At 67.3% G+C, this 12,802-nt stretch overlaps 2 protein-coding genes across 2 annotated transcripts; both read left to right on the forward strand.

The window, feature by feature from the left end:
• Positions 1-1,293: 1,293 nt before the first annotated feature.
• Positions 1,294-10,092, forward strand: FCHO1 (FCH and mu domain containing endocytic adaptor 1). The gene is given in 31 exon segments (XM_052699824.1): positions 1,294-1,362; positions 1,932-1,976; positions 2,508-2,597; positions 3,084-3,175; positions 3,288-3,362; positions 3,462-3,603; positions 4,258-4,410; positions 4,507-4,611; positions 4,824-4,922; positions 5,007-5,103; positions 5,204-5,248; positions 5,360-5,432; positions 5,766-5,787; positions 5,900-5,954; positions 6,065-6,243; positions 6,315-6,339; positions 6,473-6,552; positions 6,554-6,608; positions 6,611-6,665; positions 6,737-6,846; positions 6,932-7,513; positions 7,810-7,922; positions 8,012-8,114; positions 8,205-8,316; positions 8,386-8,464; positions 8,466-8,542; positions 8,752-8,884; positions 8,975-9,174; positions 9,268-9,332; positions 9,424-9,588; positions 9,897-10,092. Coding segments are annotated over 29 exon segments (3,141 nt in total). The 5' UTR covers positions 1,294-1,362; positions 1,932-1,976; positions 2,508-2,570; the 3' UTR covers positions 9,920-10,092.
• Positions 10,093-10,322: 230 nt separating this feature from the next.
• On the forward strand, positions 10,323-12,478 carry B3GNT3 (UDP-GlcNAc:betaGal beta-1,3-N-acetylglucosaminyltransferase 3). Its single transcript, XM_052699823.1, has 2 exons — positions 10,323-10,416; positions 11,157-12,478. The coding sequence occupies exons 1-2, from the start codon at positions 10,408-10,410 to the stop codon at positions 12,279-12,281; spliced, it is 1,134 nt and encodes a 377-aa protein (XP_052555783.1). The 5' UTR covers positions 10,323-10,407; the 3' UTR covers positions 12,282-12,478.
• The last annotated feature ends 324 nt before the right edge of the window (positions 12,479-12,802 follow it).

A 12,802-nucleotide genomic window follows, 5' to 3' on the forward strand; every position in this document is an offset into this window, starting at 1 on the left:
TCCCCTTCGTGGACCTGGGGCTGTGTTGTGTGTGCGGGGGGTGAATGGTCCCCACTGCAGTGCTTTATTGGATGTATCGGAACTGAGCATTAAAGAGAGGAGAGCGCCCGGCTGCTGCTGCGTGCCTCGTGCGGGAGGGGGTGGGGGGGTGCGGGGTGGGATGGGGCTGAGGGGCGGGTGGAGGTGCGGGGTGGGATGGGGGCTTCAAGGGGGGGGGGTGCGGGGCTGGGGTGGGGGCTGCGGCGTGGGTTAGGGCGGCAGGATGGGGTGGGGGGAGCTGCGTTTGGGGGAGGGTCGTGGCGTGCTGTGGGGTGTGATGGGGGCTGCGGGTGGGAGGGGCTGCGGGGGCCGCACTTGGCGCGGGGAGGGGTCGGGATGGGGGGGGGGGGGACTCAAGGCTGCCGCGCTGCGCTACGAAGTGAGGATGGATGCGGCGTTGCCATGGCAACCGCACCCAGCTCCGCCGCCCCCGGCCCGCTGGGGGGACGATACCCCGAGCCGCCCCCCGGCCCGGCCCGATACCCCATCCCGACCCCCAGCCCTGCTCGGGTCGCCCCTTCCCCATTTCCCCATCCCCGCGTCCCCCCGTCCTCGAAACGCCCCCAGCCTCAAACCTCATTGTTCCCAAATCCCTCCCCGCCCCAACCCCACCCCGCACTCCCTCCTCCCCTGGACACCCACCCGCTATTCCCACTCCCGCACATTCGGGTCCCACCCCACGGCCGCGGCTGATTGGCGATGCGGGTGGGGGGAGAAGGAGGGGTGCGGGAGGAATACACCCGGGACCCTCCGGGGGGGGGGGGTCTTCAGCTTCTGCATTCCCGCGTCCTCCCCCCTCCGCCCGCAGCTGCGCGGGGCCGCGCGGTGTCAGCCGGCGCCGGGCATGAGCTCAGCGGAGCGGGCGGCACCGGGTGGCACCGGGGGGGCACACATGGGGTGCGGGGACACACGGAAAAAAGGAGACGTTACCGGGACTGCTGAGAGCGTGATGGCAATGGGAATGCGTGGGGGCACAGCGGTAGGGAGTGCAGAGGATTGCGGTGAGGGGGGGGTGGGAGGGGGCACTCGATCCCCGCAGCGCCGGGGGGAGTCCGGCCCTTCCGCGCTCCCTGCCCGACAGCGCGGCTCCTTTAAATATGCAAATCGCCCCCCCTCCCGGCGCGCCACATTTCACCAATGAACAGTAGCGACCGCGGGGCTGCGGTAACCGCTGCGGGAGCGGGATCCAATCAGAACGCGGCGCGGCGGGAGGGGGCGTGGTCACTACCGCCCCCCCCCACTCCGGCGCGGTCCCGGCCCCGCGCGGAGCGGAGCGGTGCGGGGCGGCGGCGGCGGAGCGGGGCGGGGGCGGTGGCCCCGCAGGTGAGTGTCCCCCCCCCCCCCCCCCGCCCCCCACCGGCTGCCCTCCCCGCACCGAGGTTGCCCCGCACCGACCCCCCCCCCCCCCCCCCCCCTTCCCCGCAGGTGCACCGGCACCGCGTTTCCCCCCCCCCCCCCCCCCGTTTTTTTTTCTTTTGATATCTTTTTCTTTTCATTTTCTTCATCAATTTCATTTCATTTCTTTGCGATTTGGAGGCAGAGGACCGCGTTCCTTTGTGCCCCCCCCCCCCCCCCAAACCCCTTCCCTCCCCCCCACACCCCCCACCCTTCCCGCGGTCTTCGAGGAGGAGGAGAACAGCGCTGCCCCCCCCCGCACCCAGCATCGCTCCGTGCCCCTCCACCCCCCCACCTCCCCATCCCGGGGGGGGCTTCAACCCCGCGCCCCCCCCCGCAACCCCACCCCGCGAAGGTCACGGCCACAGCGGGGTCCCCCCCCCCCTGCATCTCATACCCCGGGTTGGGGGTGGGGATGCTCTGAGCCCGCCCCGCTCATTGCACGGCTTTTTTTGGGGTGGGGGGGGCACCCCGTGAGCCCCCCGCTCTCCCCACAGACCCCCCCCACGCCGAGGATGCGCGCTGCCGCCCCACAGCAGTGGGTGAGTGGAAAGCCCCCTCCCCATCCCCGTCTCCCCCCACACCGCCGTCCTTGTGCTCCATCCGTGGGGTGCGACGTTCCCCCCCCCCCCCCCCCCCCGCCCGGCTGCACACAGTGCTTCGCTTCCTGTTTTTCTCCACGCAGGGGGGGGGAGCGGGGTGCTGCACACCCCCCCCCCCCTCCCCATGGGATCCAAGGGGTATTTGGGTGTGGGACCCCCAGCACTGCAGGGATGGATGGGTTTTGGGGAGGGGAGGAGGGGGGGGCAGCACCTTTGTGTGCCGTTATTTCTTTTCGAGGGGGGGTGGTTGTGGTTGTGGATGGGAGGGGGGGGGGAGCTGCCACCGTCGTTCATTTATTATTGAGGTGCAGATCAGGTGTCAGCCCCCCCCTCCTCCCCACCCCGTGTTGTGGCACTGTTCCCATGGACACAGCCCTGTGCTGAACCCATTGAGTGTAGGTATGGGGTGGGGGGGGGGGCCGGACACAAGGACCCCCCCCTCAGCTCTATGCCCCCCCCCCGTATCCTCAGGGAGCTGCAAGCTGAGCCACTGCTGCCTGCCCCCCCCCCATCCCCACCCCTGCCACCTCCACGATGTCCTTCTTCGCTGAGCACTTTTGGGTAAGGACTCCTTGCTCCCCCTCCCGCTTCCCCACCATCACCTATGGGTGCCCCCCCACCTATGGGTGCCCCCCACCCCCTGCTGGAGTTCCCCAGCCCCATAGGAGGAAGTTCGGTGTTCAGCGCTTCCTGGTTTGCAGCTGTGCACTGTTTCCCCCCCACCCACCCCCCTTCGTGCCTCAGTTTCCCCAATGTGGAGTCACCACCTGCAGCACTACTTGGGGGGGGGGGGGGGTGCACCCCAAATAGCGCCCTGTGCTGGGGCTCAGCCCCCCCACCACAGCTCTGGGGGGGTCCCACAGTGCCCCTATGCCTCAGTTTCCCCATGTGCTGGAGTAGGGGAGGAAGGTGCGCATCCCCAAGTAGCACCCGGTGCCAGGCCTTAGCCAACCTTGGAACAACTCCTGGTCTCCTACACTGGGGTCTGGGGGGGGGGGGGAGGGGGGGCTGGGGTGACAATTTCCCCCCTTTCCACCCTCCCCCCAGGGCGAGAAAAACCACGGCTTTGATGTGCTGTACCACAACATGAAGCACGGGCAGACCTCCACCAAGGAGCTGGCGGACTTTGTGCGCGAGAGGTGCTGCGGGTTGAGGGGCAGGGGGGGTCTGGGGGGGGGGGGGGGGGGCACAAATCATGGGACTTTTCATGCCAGCCCCCCCTCCCCCCCCCCATCCCCAAACCTCCCTCAGGGCTGCCATCGAGGAGAGCTACGCCAAAGCCATGGTGAAGCTGTCGAAAATGGCCACCAACGGCACCCAGCTGGGGTGAGCGCGGCACTGGGGGGTACCCTGCATCCACTGGGGGGGGGGGGGGTGATGCTTACTGTGTGTGTGTGTGTGTCCCCCCCTCTCCCACGGTGCCAGGACCTTCGCCCCGCTCTGGGAGGTGTTCCGTGTCTCCTCTGACAAATTGGCTCTGTGTCACTTGGAGTTGGTGCGAAAACTGCAGGAGCTGCTCCGGGAGCTGTCGCGCTATGGGGAGGAGCAGGGCCGGGCACACAAAAAGGTATTGGACCCAGCCCTGCAGCCACACACTGCTGCACAGCCCCTGTCCCACCCCTCCCTTCTCACACTGCCCACAAACAACCCTGCGAAGCCACTCTGCACCCCCCTACAGCCCCCACTGCATGCACTGTCCCACACAGCCTCCATCCAACTTATGCAGCCCCCACAGCCCCTGTCTCCCACCCCCCATTGCCCCTCCCACGCAGCCTCCCACGACCCCCCTACAGCCCCCACTGCACACACCCCCCTGCAGCCTCTATCCCACACACCCCCACTCACTGTTATGCAATCCCCCAAACCTACACAGCCCCACACCCAACCCCCCCACATCGCCACTGTCCCGTGCCCCCCGCTGTCCCCCACGGCTCCTGTCCCATGCAGCCCCCCCCAAATCCTCTTATGCAGCTCCTCCAACCTCACACCCCCCTCACAGCCTCTGTCCCACCACCCCCGACCCCCCTACAGCCCCGCTACACTCACCCCCCTGCAGCCTCTATCCCACACAGCCCCCACCCCCCCTTGTGCAACCCCACAGCCACTGTCCCACCGCCCCCCACAGCCCCTGTCTCATGCGACCCCCCCACCCCCAGCCCCACTACGCCCTGCAGCCCCCTCCCACCCCCCATGCACCCCCCCCACGCCCCCCATCCTGCAGTGCAAGGAGGAGGCTGCAGGCACGCTGGAGGCGGTGCAGCTCCTGCAGGGGGTGGCTCAGCTGCTGGCCAAGTGCAAGGAGAGCTACCACAGCAAATGCCACGAGCACGAGAGGCTGCGCCGGGAGGGCACCAACCAGAAAGACATCGACAAGGTGACTCCCCCCACCACCATTTCCCACCCTGGATGATCGTTATTCCTCCCTCCCCCATCCCCCACCCCGGATCTCAGCCCCGCTGCTCTCCTGCAGGCAGAGCTGAAGTCCCAGAAGGCAGCAGAAGCCCTGCGGCGCGCGGTGGACAAATACAACAGCGCCCGCAATGACTTCGAGCAGAGGATGGTGGAGTCGGCCACGGTGTGTGGAGGGGGGGTGGGGGGGCCAGGGGGGCCGGGGGGGGGTGGTGGCACTGGGAGCATCGTTTTGTGGGGATTGGTGCTGGTGGGGTGGTGGCACGGGGGGGGTTGTGACCGTGGGGTGACATGGGGGACGCGCTGCCCTACCCCAAACCCATCCCCGGTGCTGCTGCCCCTCGGGGATGTGCCACCCCCATCTCCCCATCCCCTCAGCGCTTCCAGGAGGTGGAAGAAGCCCACCTGCGCCACATGAAGGGCCTCATCGGCTCCTACTCGCACTCGGTGGAGGACACCCACGTGCAGATCGGGCAGGTGAAGCCTCCCTTTCAGCCCCCCACCCCCATATGGGGCCACCCCCGGGTGCTGCTCTGCGTCCCACCGCGCCGCTCCCCGCAGGTTCACGAGGAGTTCAAGCAGAACGTGGAGAACATCGGCACCGAAACGCTGCTGCGGAGGTTTGCAGAGAGCAAAGGGACGGGGAGGGAGCGCCCAGGTGAGGAGGGGGTTCACCACTGTCCTGGTGTGTGGGGGGGGGGTTCAGCCGTGCATGGGGACGCTGCTGCCTTTGTGGCTGACCCCACGTTTGCTCTCAGGCGCGCTGGATTTTGAGGAGTACCGCCTGGCCCCAGCGCAGGAAGGCAAGTACGTCTGCCCCCAACTCAGCCCTGTGCTGGGGGGGTGTCCTGGGGGGGGGGGGGGGGGGGTTGGGGCTGCTCACTGCTTTGTGCCCCCCGCCCCCCCCCCCCCAGGGCCCAAGAGGAGCCGCAGCAAAGCCTTCCGCATCCCCGGGCTGAGCCGCAAGGAGAGAGAGCGCGAAGCTGGGTGAGGTGTTGCCCCCCCTTCACCTCCCCAGCGCCCCTCTGTGCTCTGCATCCTCTGCACCCGCCCCTGCTTCTGTCCCTTGCACCCATTCTCTGTACCCCGTGCTTCCCTGCATCCTTCACATCCCTCCCTTGCATCCCTCCCTTGCAGTTCCATGCGTCTGGAATTGCATGCTGTCTGCATTCCGTGCTGTCTGCACCCCCTGCATGCATTGTCTGCATCCCTTGCACCCCTTCCCTACGTTGCAAACACCCCACGCTTCTCTGCATCCATTCTCTGCATCTCTGTGCCCCCCATCTAACCCCCATTCTAACGCTGCCTCCATCCCCACAGGGAATCCCCGGACACCGATGTGGTGAGTGGTACGGTGTGGGGTGCCGGCCTTCCTCCATCCCACACCGCCCCAAACTGGGAGCACTGGGAGCACTGGGGAGTGGGCTCCACCCTGAGCATCCCCTCCACTTCAGGCTTGCCCCGAGGTGGATGAGGACGGGTTCAGCGTGCGCCCAGACGTCGCTCACAGTATCCTTGGGGTTTGATGTTGGGGTCTGCGGGTGTGTTGGGGGATGGGGGTTTTTTTGGGGGGCCTGGGGGCGTTTTGAGGTTCAAGTGTTGCCTTAACGGGGGCTCAGCGGAGGCGGAGCATCACAGCTGCTCCTCCAGCGACTCGGACTACGACGAGGATGAGCCCCGCAGGTTCCACGTGCACATCAAACCCGTGCAGCCCCGCGAGGGGGGGAGCAGCGCCGGGGCCACCGTGGAGCAGCTGAGGGCCACCGTGGGAACCTTCATCCTGCCGCCCGGCGTGGGGGTGAGGCTGGGGGCTTAAGGTGGGGGGTTGGGGGGGCCGTGCTGGGGCTAACGACCCCCCGTGTCTTGCAGGGCACCGTCAGACGGCAGTCGTCACGTGAGTCCCACCTCGTGTCCCCTGGCATTACTTGTCCCCGCGTCCCCTCCTTCCTCCTGTCCCTGTGTCCCCATAGCCCCTAACATTTGTCCCCACGTCCCCTAACACCCCCTGTCCCCATGTCCCTCCCCAGGGCACACAGCGGCTCTGTCCGCAGCCCCGAGCGCCGCCGACCCTGGGGGGCCTCAGGTGCCAGGTGAGGCCGTGCTGGGCGTCCTGCCGTCCTGGGGGTCCCGGTGTCCCCTCTCCCTCCATGTCCCCAATCACATCCTTCTCTTTGCAGGTGACAGCATGGGGAGAGGACACGCGGTGACACAGGCAAGCAGGTACGGCACGGGACGCCCTCAGGGGGGTGCACTGAGCCCTGTGCTGGGCACTGAGCCCCCCCACCCCACAGCTGCCCTGGGAAGGCTCCGGTGGACGCGGTGCCCCCCATGGAGGCGGTGCCCCCCGCAGCGCTCTTCGGGCCCCCCCTGGAATCAGCTTTTGAGGCGGAGGATTTCCCGGGTGAGGCTTTGGGGATGTGAAGGGGGAGGGGGGGGGGAGACCCCTCTATGCCCCCCCAGCATCCCAACGCCGCTCTCTCCCGCAGCGCCCCGTTCCTACGTCCTGACCTCCTCCTCCTCGCCCTTCTCCTCTTCTTCCCCGGAAAACGTGGAGGATTCGGGTTTGGATTCCCCCTCGCACCCTGCGCCCGTCCCCTCACCGGACTCGAGGCCGTGGACTCCATCGGCACCTCAGAGCCCCCTCCCCAAGCGGGGGGCACTGCCGGACCCCTCCCCGGCACCATCCTCAGCCTGGGCCCCCCCCCGACCCCGCAGCCCCGGGGGTCGCCTGCCTGAGCTGCCCGGCTTTGCCGTGTTCCCCGGGGCTGAGGGGCTCTGGGAGGAGGGGGATGTGGGGGGTGCGGCGTCCCGGGGGCGCCCCCGTGGCACTGCCCCCCCCCTGCAGCCCCCCTCGCCCGACCCTTTTGGGGAGCCCTGGGTCCGGCCCCGCAGTCCCCCTGGGGAGCGACACCCCCAGCCTCGACCTTCCTCCAACTCGGCCTCATCCTCCTCCTCCTCCCCGGCCCCCCCAAGCGGGGGGGAGTCCTCCAGCCCCTCCCCATGGACGTGCCCAGGGCTGGGGATGAGGACGTCTGAGGGTGGCACTGCGACGGCCCCCCCTGAATTGGGTGAGTTCTGTGGGGCTTCCCCCTAATTACCCTCAACTCTGCCCCCAGTCACCCCCCGATCTGCCCTCATTTACCCGTAGCTCTGCCCTGCAGTTACCTTTCCCTCTGCCCCCTGATCACCCCCAGCTCTGCCCCCAAATTACCCATAGCTGTGCCCCCCCGGCTCTCACCAGCCCCATACATCTGAAGGGCTGAGGCTGCTGCTCTCCCGGCCCCCGTGGGACCCCCCCATGGAGACCCCTACCTCTCATTGCCCCCTTCGCCTCGTCACCCCCTGACCCCCTCTGTGCCCACAGCTGCCCGCCCCCCCGCCGCCGCCCCCCGCGAGGTCCCACTGGTGGCCCCCCCTCGCCGCTCCCGGACGAAGCGCCCGACAGCCGGCCCAGCTGCAGGCAGCAACAGTGACCTGGTGTGTTTTAAGGGGGTGGGAGGGCTGGGGGGGCAGCAGCCCGACCCCCTTCCTTCCACTGACCCCCCCCCCCCTTTCTGTGCCCGCAGTCGCGCTCGCTCAGCCCCCCGCCCTCCTGGAGCTGCCCCTCGCATTCAGCCCCCGCCAGCCTGGGGGAGCGCGGCTTTTTCTCCGTGTGCCCACCGCCCCTCGGTGCGTCCGGGTTGGGAGGGGAATTGAAGAATCCTGGATGTGGGGGACGTGGGGCCCTCTGGGTGCTCACGGGGTGTGCGTCGCCCCCAGGGCTGTCGCGGGGTCCCAGCCCCGTGGTGCTGGGCTCGCAGGACGCGCTGCCCGTGGCCACCGCCTTCACCGAATACGTGCATGCCTACTTCAAGGGGCGAGATGCCGACAGGTAGGGGGGTCAGGGTCGGGGTCGGGGTCCCCCCAGCTGTCTGCCCGCTGACCCCCAGCATCCCCGCAGCTGCTTGGTGAAGGTGACGGGGGAGCTCACCATGTCCTTCCCCGCCGGCATCGTGCGCGTCTTCAGCGGCAGCTTGGCCCCCCCCCGTGCTCAGCTTCCGTCTGCTCAACGCCGGTGCCATCGAGCAATTCCTGCCCAACGCCGAGCTGCTCTACAGGTGTGGGGACACGGGGACGTGGGCTGGGGTGGTGGCAGTGGGGAGCTTGGGGCGCACAGGGTGTTGGGGTGTCTGGTTTCTCAGGAGGCCCCAGGCGCTTTCATCACCTGGTGGGTGCAGCGCTGCGCCTTGGGGTGCCGGTTCACTGCGTGCTGCGGGTGCCAGCTGTGGGGCGCCCCAGTGTGGCCGCAGTGTCCCCGTCCCCACAGCGACCCATCCCAGAGCGACCCCAGCACCAGGGACTTCTGGCTGAACATGGCTGCGCTGACGGGGCAGCTGCAGAAACAAGCAGAGCAGAGCCCATCCGCCTCCTACTACAACGTGGCTCTGCTCAAGTACCAGGTGAGCCGGGCGCAGCGTGGGGGCGCCCCACGTCCCCCCACCCAGCTCTGATGGCGGGGTGACAGCATCCCACCCTTCTCTACCCCCCAGTTTTCCCGGCTGGGTCCCAGCTCAGCCCCACTGCGGCTGTGTGTGCGCTGGGACTGCGCGCCCGGAGCCACGCGGGTCAGTGTGGAGTACGGCTACAACGCGGGGGCGCTCGCCCTGCCTGTGCCCCTCGCCAACGTCCACGTGCTGCTGCCCCTGGATGAACCCGTCACCAACGTGCGGCTGCAGCCCAAGGCCAGCTGGTAAAGAGAGGATGGGGGTCCGAAATGGGCTGGGGAACGTGGGGGTGGTGGGAATGGAGCGGGAGACCTGGAGATGTGGCCACGTCCCCGCAGGAACCTGGAGGAGAAGAGGTTGCTCTGGAAGCTGCTGGATGTCCCCAGCGCGCCAGGGCAGGGAGGTGAGGCTCCATCCACCCCTGCAGCCCTCACTCTGTGCGTGTGGGGACAGGGATGGGACCCCCACCTCTGTGCTCCCCCCCACCTCCCCAGGCTGCGGGCGGCTCTCAGCCAGCTGGCAGCCGCTTTGTGGGCCCAGCAAGCCCAGCCCGGTGGCAGCACAGTTCAGCAGTGAGGGCAGCACGCTGTCGGGCGTCGAGGTGGAGCTGGCAGGCGCTGGGTACCGCATGTCGCTGGTCAAGAAGAGGTTCGCCACGGGTACGTGGGATCCCTCCCCTGTCCCCACGGCCTGTGGTTGCACGTGGTCCCTTCTGCGTCCCCTATGTCTGAGATGCTCGGGGTCCCTTCTGTGCTGCCCAGGGTGCACGGCAGCACCTCCTCCGCACCCCACACATCTGGGGGCATGGGGACCTTTTCTCACTCCTCGTGGTGCAGGAGGTCCCTTCCCCAGGTGCCCGAGGTCCCTTCCCCGCTCTCCGTTCTCCCATGGTGCCAATGCCCCGTGTGCGTGTCCCCATCTTCGCAGCCCCCACCTTTCATCCCTCCCCCCCCCCTTTCCTCCACAGGGATCTACCTGGCGGGGTCCTGAGCTGCCTCTACTCGGACCCCCGGACCTCCCCTTGGTTGTGTGAGCTCAAAGCACTGGATGGAGCCTGGTTGGAGGGGGTGCCTTCCTCCTCCTCCTCACTCCTCTTCCTCCCCCCCGCTCCCCTTCCTCCCCATAGCCATAACTGCGTCATCTCCTGCTGTAAGGGATGGACCCCCCCCCCCCCCATCCCACCCCCGTGCTGTGAAGCTCTTTTATTAAACACTTTATTTTCTAATCACCGCCTCTGCCCCACGCTGTGCCGCCCAGCTCTGCCACCTCTGGGCTGCTCCCTGGTAACGGGCTCAGCTGCTGCGCTGTGCTCCTGGGGGGACTTTGAGGCCACGGGGGGGGGAGGAGCCAACACTGAACTGTGACACTTCTAGAACCCATAGTTGCTGCTGCCCCACCTTTCGGGCTTCGGGATGGGCAGATGGGTGGCACCAGGTGTGGGGAGGGGATTGCCGATCCTGTCCTGTTGACACACGAGAATGGCTCTGGTATGGCTCTGTGGGAAGGTGCTGGGGGCTCTGTGGGGTTGGGGGGCTCAGGGCTTCACGTGCTGCAGGGTGGGCTCTGGGATGGGGCTGGGTGCATCCTGCTTTGCTGGGCTGGGGGGTGGTGGGGGAGGTGGTGGGGGAGGTGGTGGGTCCCCATGGGATCCACCACCCCATAGGATCCCCCATGCTGCATGGGGTCCTCACGCTGAGTGGGGTCCCCTGCCCATGGGCTCCATCTTTATGGGGTGGGGGGCTGCTCACCTCACCTGTTGGTGGGCTTCATGCATCCAGAACCACCCACTCCTCCAGCTGAGGGTGCTCCAGTGGGTGCCCCATCCCTCTCGCTGGCGTGGCCCTGCTGTGCCCTGGCTATTTGCTCTGTGTAACACAGCAGCTGCTGGGCAGGGTTGACTGCCTGACCTCTTCCTGGTTTACTGGAAGGGAGACGGAAGTGGACTTGGGATCAAAAGGTTGTAACAAAGGAAGGGAGAGAGTTGAGCCTAGCAGAGAGGGGGATGGAGCACGGGCAGCTCTGCATCCAGAGGCAATTGGGTGTGATGCCCCCGGGGTGGCTGTGGGACGCCTGGAAACCCTGCCCAGGAGGCTCCACATGTGCTGGGAGGTGGTGATGCCTTCAGCCTCCACCATCACCATCGGCACCCGGAATCCCAACCCCACCGTAGGGCGCAGGGTGATCCCATAAATGAGGGACAGCCCCAGCTGTGCTCCCTGTCTTGCAGACCCGCTCCCCGTGGCGTCGTGCACCGCAGAAATGGGCTTTGCTCACGGTGGGGACCCTGGGGCTGTGCTACCTGCTGTCCCCCACCTCATCTTTGTGGCCTCGCGCAGCCCCCAGCCCCGAACCCACCTCCATTGCAGCCCCCGACGCCCTCCCAGCTCTGCCCAGCATCACCCCGTGCGTGGCCAATGCTTCAGTGCAGAACATCCCTGGCTTTGCCGAACTGCCCGAGCAATCCCGGGACTTCATGCTCTACCAGCACTGCCGTGCCTTCCCGCAGCTCCTCGACGTCCCCGGCAAATGCGGGGGTCCCACAGCCTCCTCCAACATCTTCCTCCTCCTGGCCATCAAATCCTCCCCGGCCAACTACGAACGGCGCGAGGCAATCCGGAAGACGTGGGGTCAGCAGAGAACCTTGGAAGGGGCTCAAATCCGGCGGCTGTTCCTGGTGGGGGTTTCCCCCGAGGCGCGGAACGCGGTCAAACTGAACCGGCTGCTGTGGCATGAGCAGCACGAGCACCACGACGTGCTGCAGTGGGACTTCAGGGACACCTTCTTCAACCTGACGCTGAAGCTGCTGCTGTTTCACACCTGGCTGCAGGAGCGCTGCCCCGGCGCGCGCTTCATCTTCAACGGGGACGACGATGTCTTTGTCAACACGGACAACCTGGTGTCCTTTACGCGGGACGTCCCGAGCGAGCAGCACTTGCTGGCTGGGCAGGTGTTGGCCGGCACGGGGCCCATCCGGAATCCAGGCAGCAAATACTTTGTGCCGACGCAGCTGATGCCATCGGAGCTGTACCCACCGTACTGCAGCGGAGGAGGGGTGCTCATGTCTGCCTTCACGGCGCGCGCCATCCACCGCGCGGCGCAGCACGTCGCGCTCTTCCCCATCGATGACGTCTACGTGGGGATGTGCTTGGAGAGAGCTGGGCTGGCCCCCATCTCCCACGATGGCATCCGGCCCTGGGGGATCTCCGTGCCCCGCTATTCTGACCCGCTGGACCCCTGTTATTACCGGGAGCTGCTGGTGGTGCACCGCTTTGCGCCCTACGAGATGGCCGTGATGTGGCAGGCTCTCCAGGAGCCCCAGCTGCGCTGCGGGAGGAAGGTGCTCATCTTCTAGGATGGACCAGGAGGGTCAGCGTCACTGCTGCTGCTCCAGGGCTCGTGGGATGCTGCCGTGAGGCTGAGCGTGGGGAGGTGCTGAGCCTCAGCTCCAACCTGTGGCTTCACCTCAGACATCCTGCCCGGCTCTGCCCCAAAACTGTGACTTGTGACCAGGTTCTCCTCTTGGTGCAATAAAGGAAAGCAGTCTGGAGATGAGGGCTCCGTGCCTGCTGCCATCCCACAGCGCAGGGGGGAGTGGGAGCTCAGGGTCCCCCCACCGCCCACCCCTTGTCCCCCATGTCTGCTCATCCATTGCGGGTGGGCACAGACCTGAGGTCCCCTCTCCGTCCTCAACCACACAAGCAAGAGATGGGCGCCCCCCAGACTCCCCCCCCACATCCCCCGGCCCCTGCTGCCCCCAGGCTGCCCTCCTACAGGGATGGCAGTCCCCAGTGGCTCATAGGGGGGCTGAGCTCACTGCTGCATTTCCTCTGCGAGGATATTGGTACACAGCTGACCTCCTCATGCCCAACCTCC

Source organism: Tympanuchus pallidicinctus, unplaced genomic scaffold (genome assembly GCF_026119805.1).
Source record: "Tympanuchus pallidicinctus isolate F22 unplaced genomic scaffold, pur_lepc_1.0 scaffold38, whole genome shotgun sequence".
In the NCBI taxonomy this organism is placed as follows: domain Eukaryota; kingdom Metazoa; phylum Chordata; class Aves; order Galliformes; family Phasianidae; genus Tympanuchus; species Tympanuchus pallidicinctus.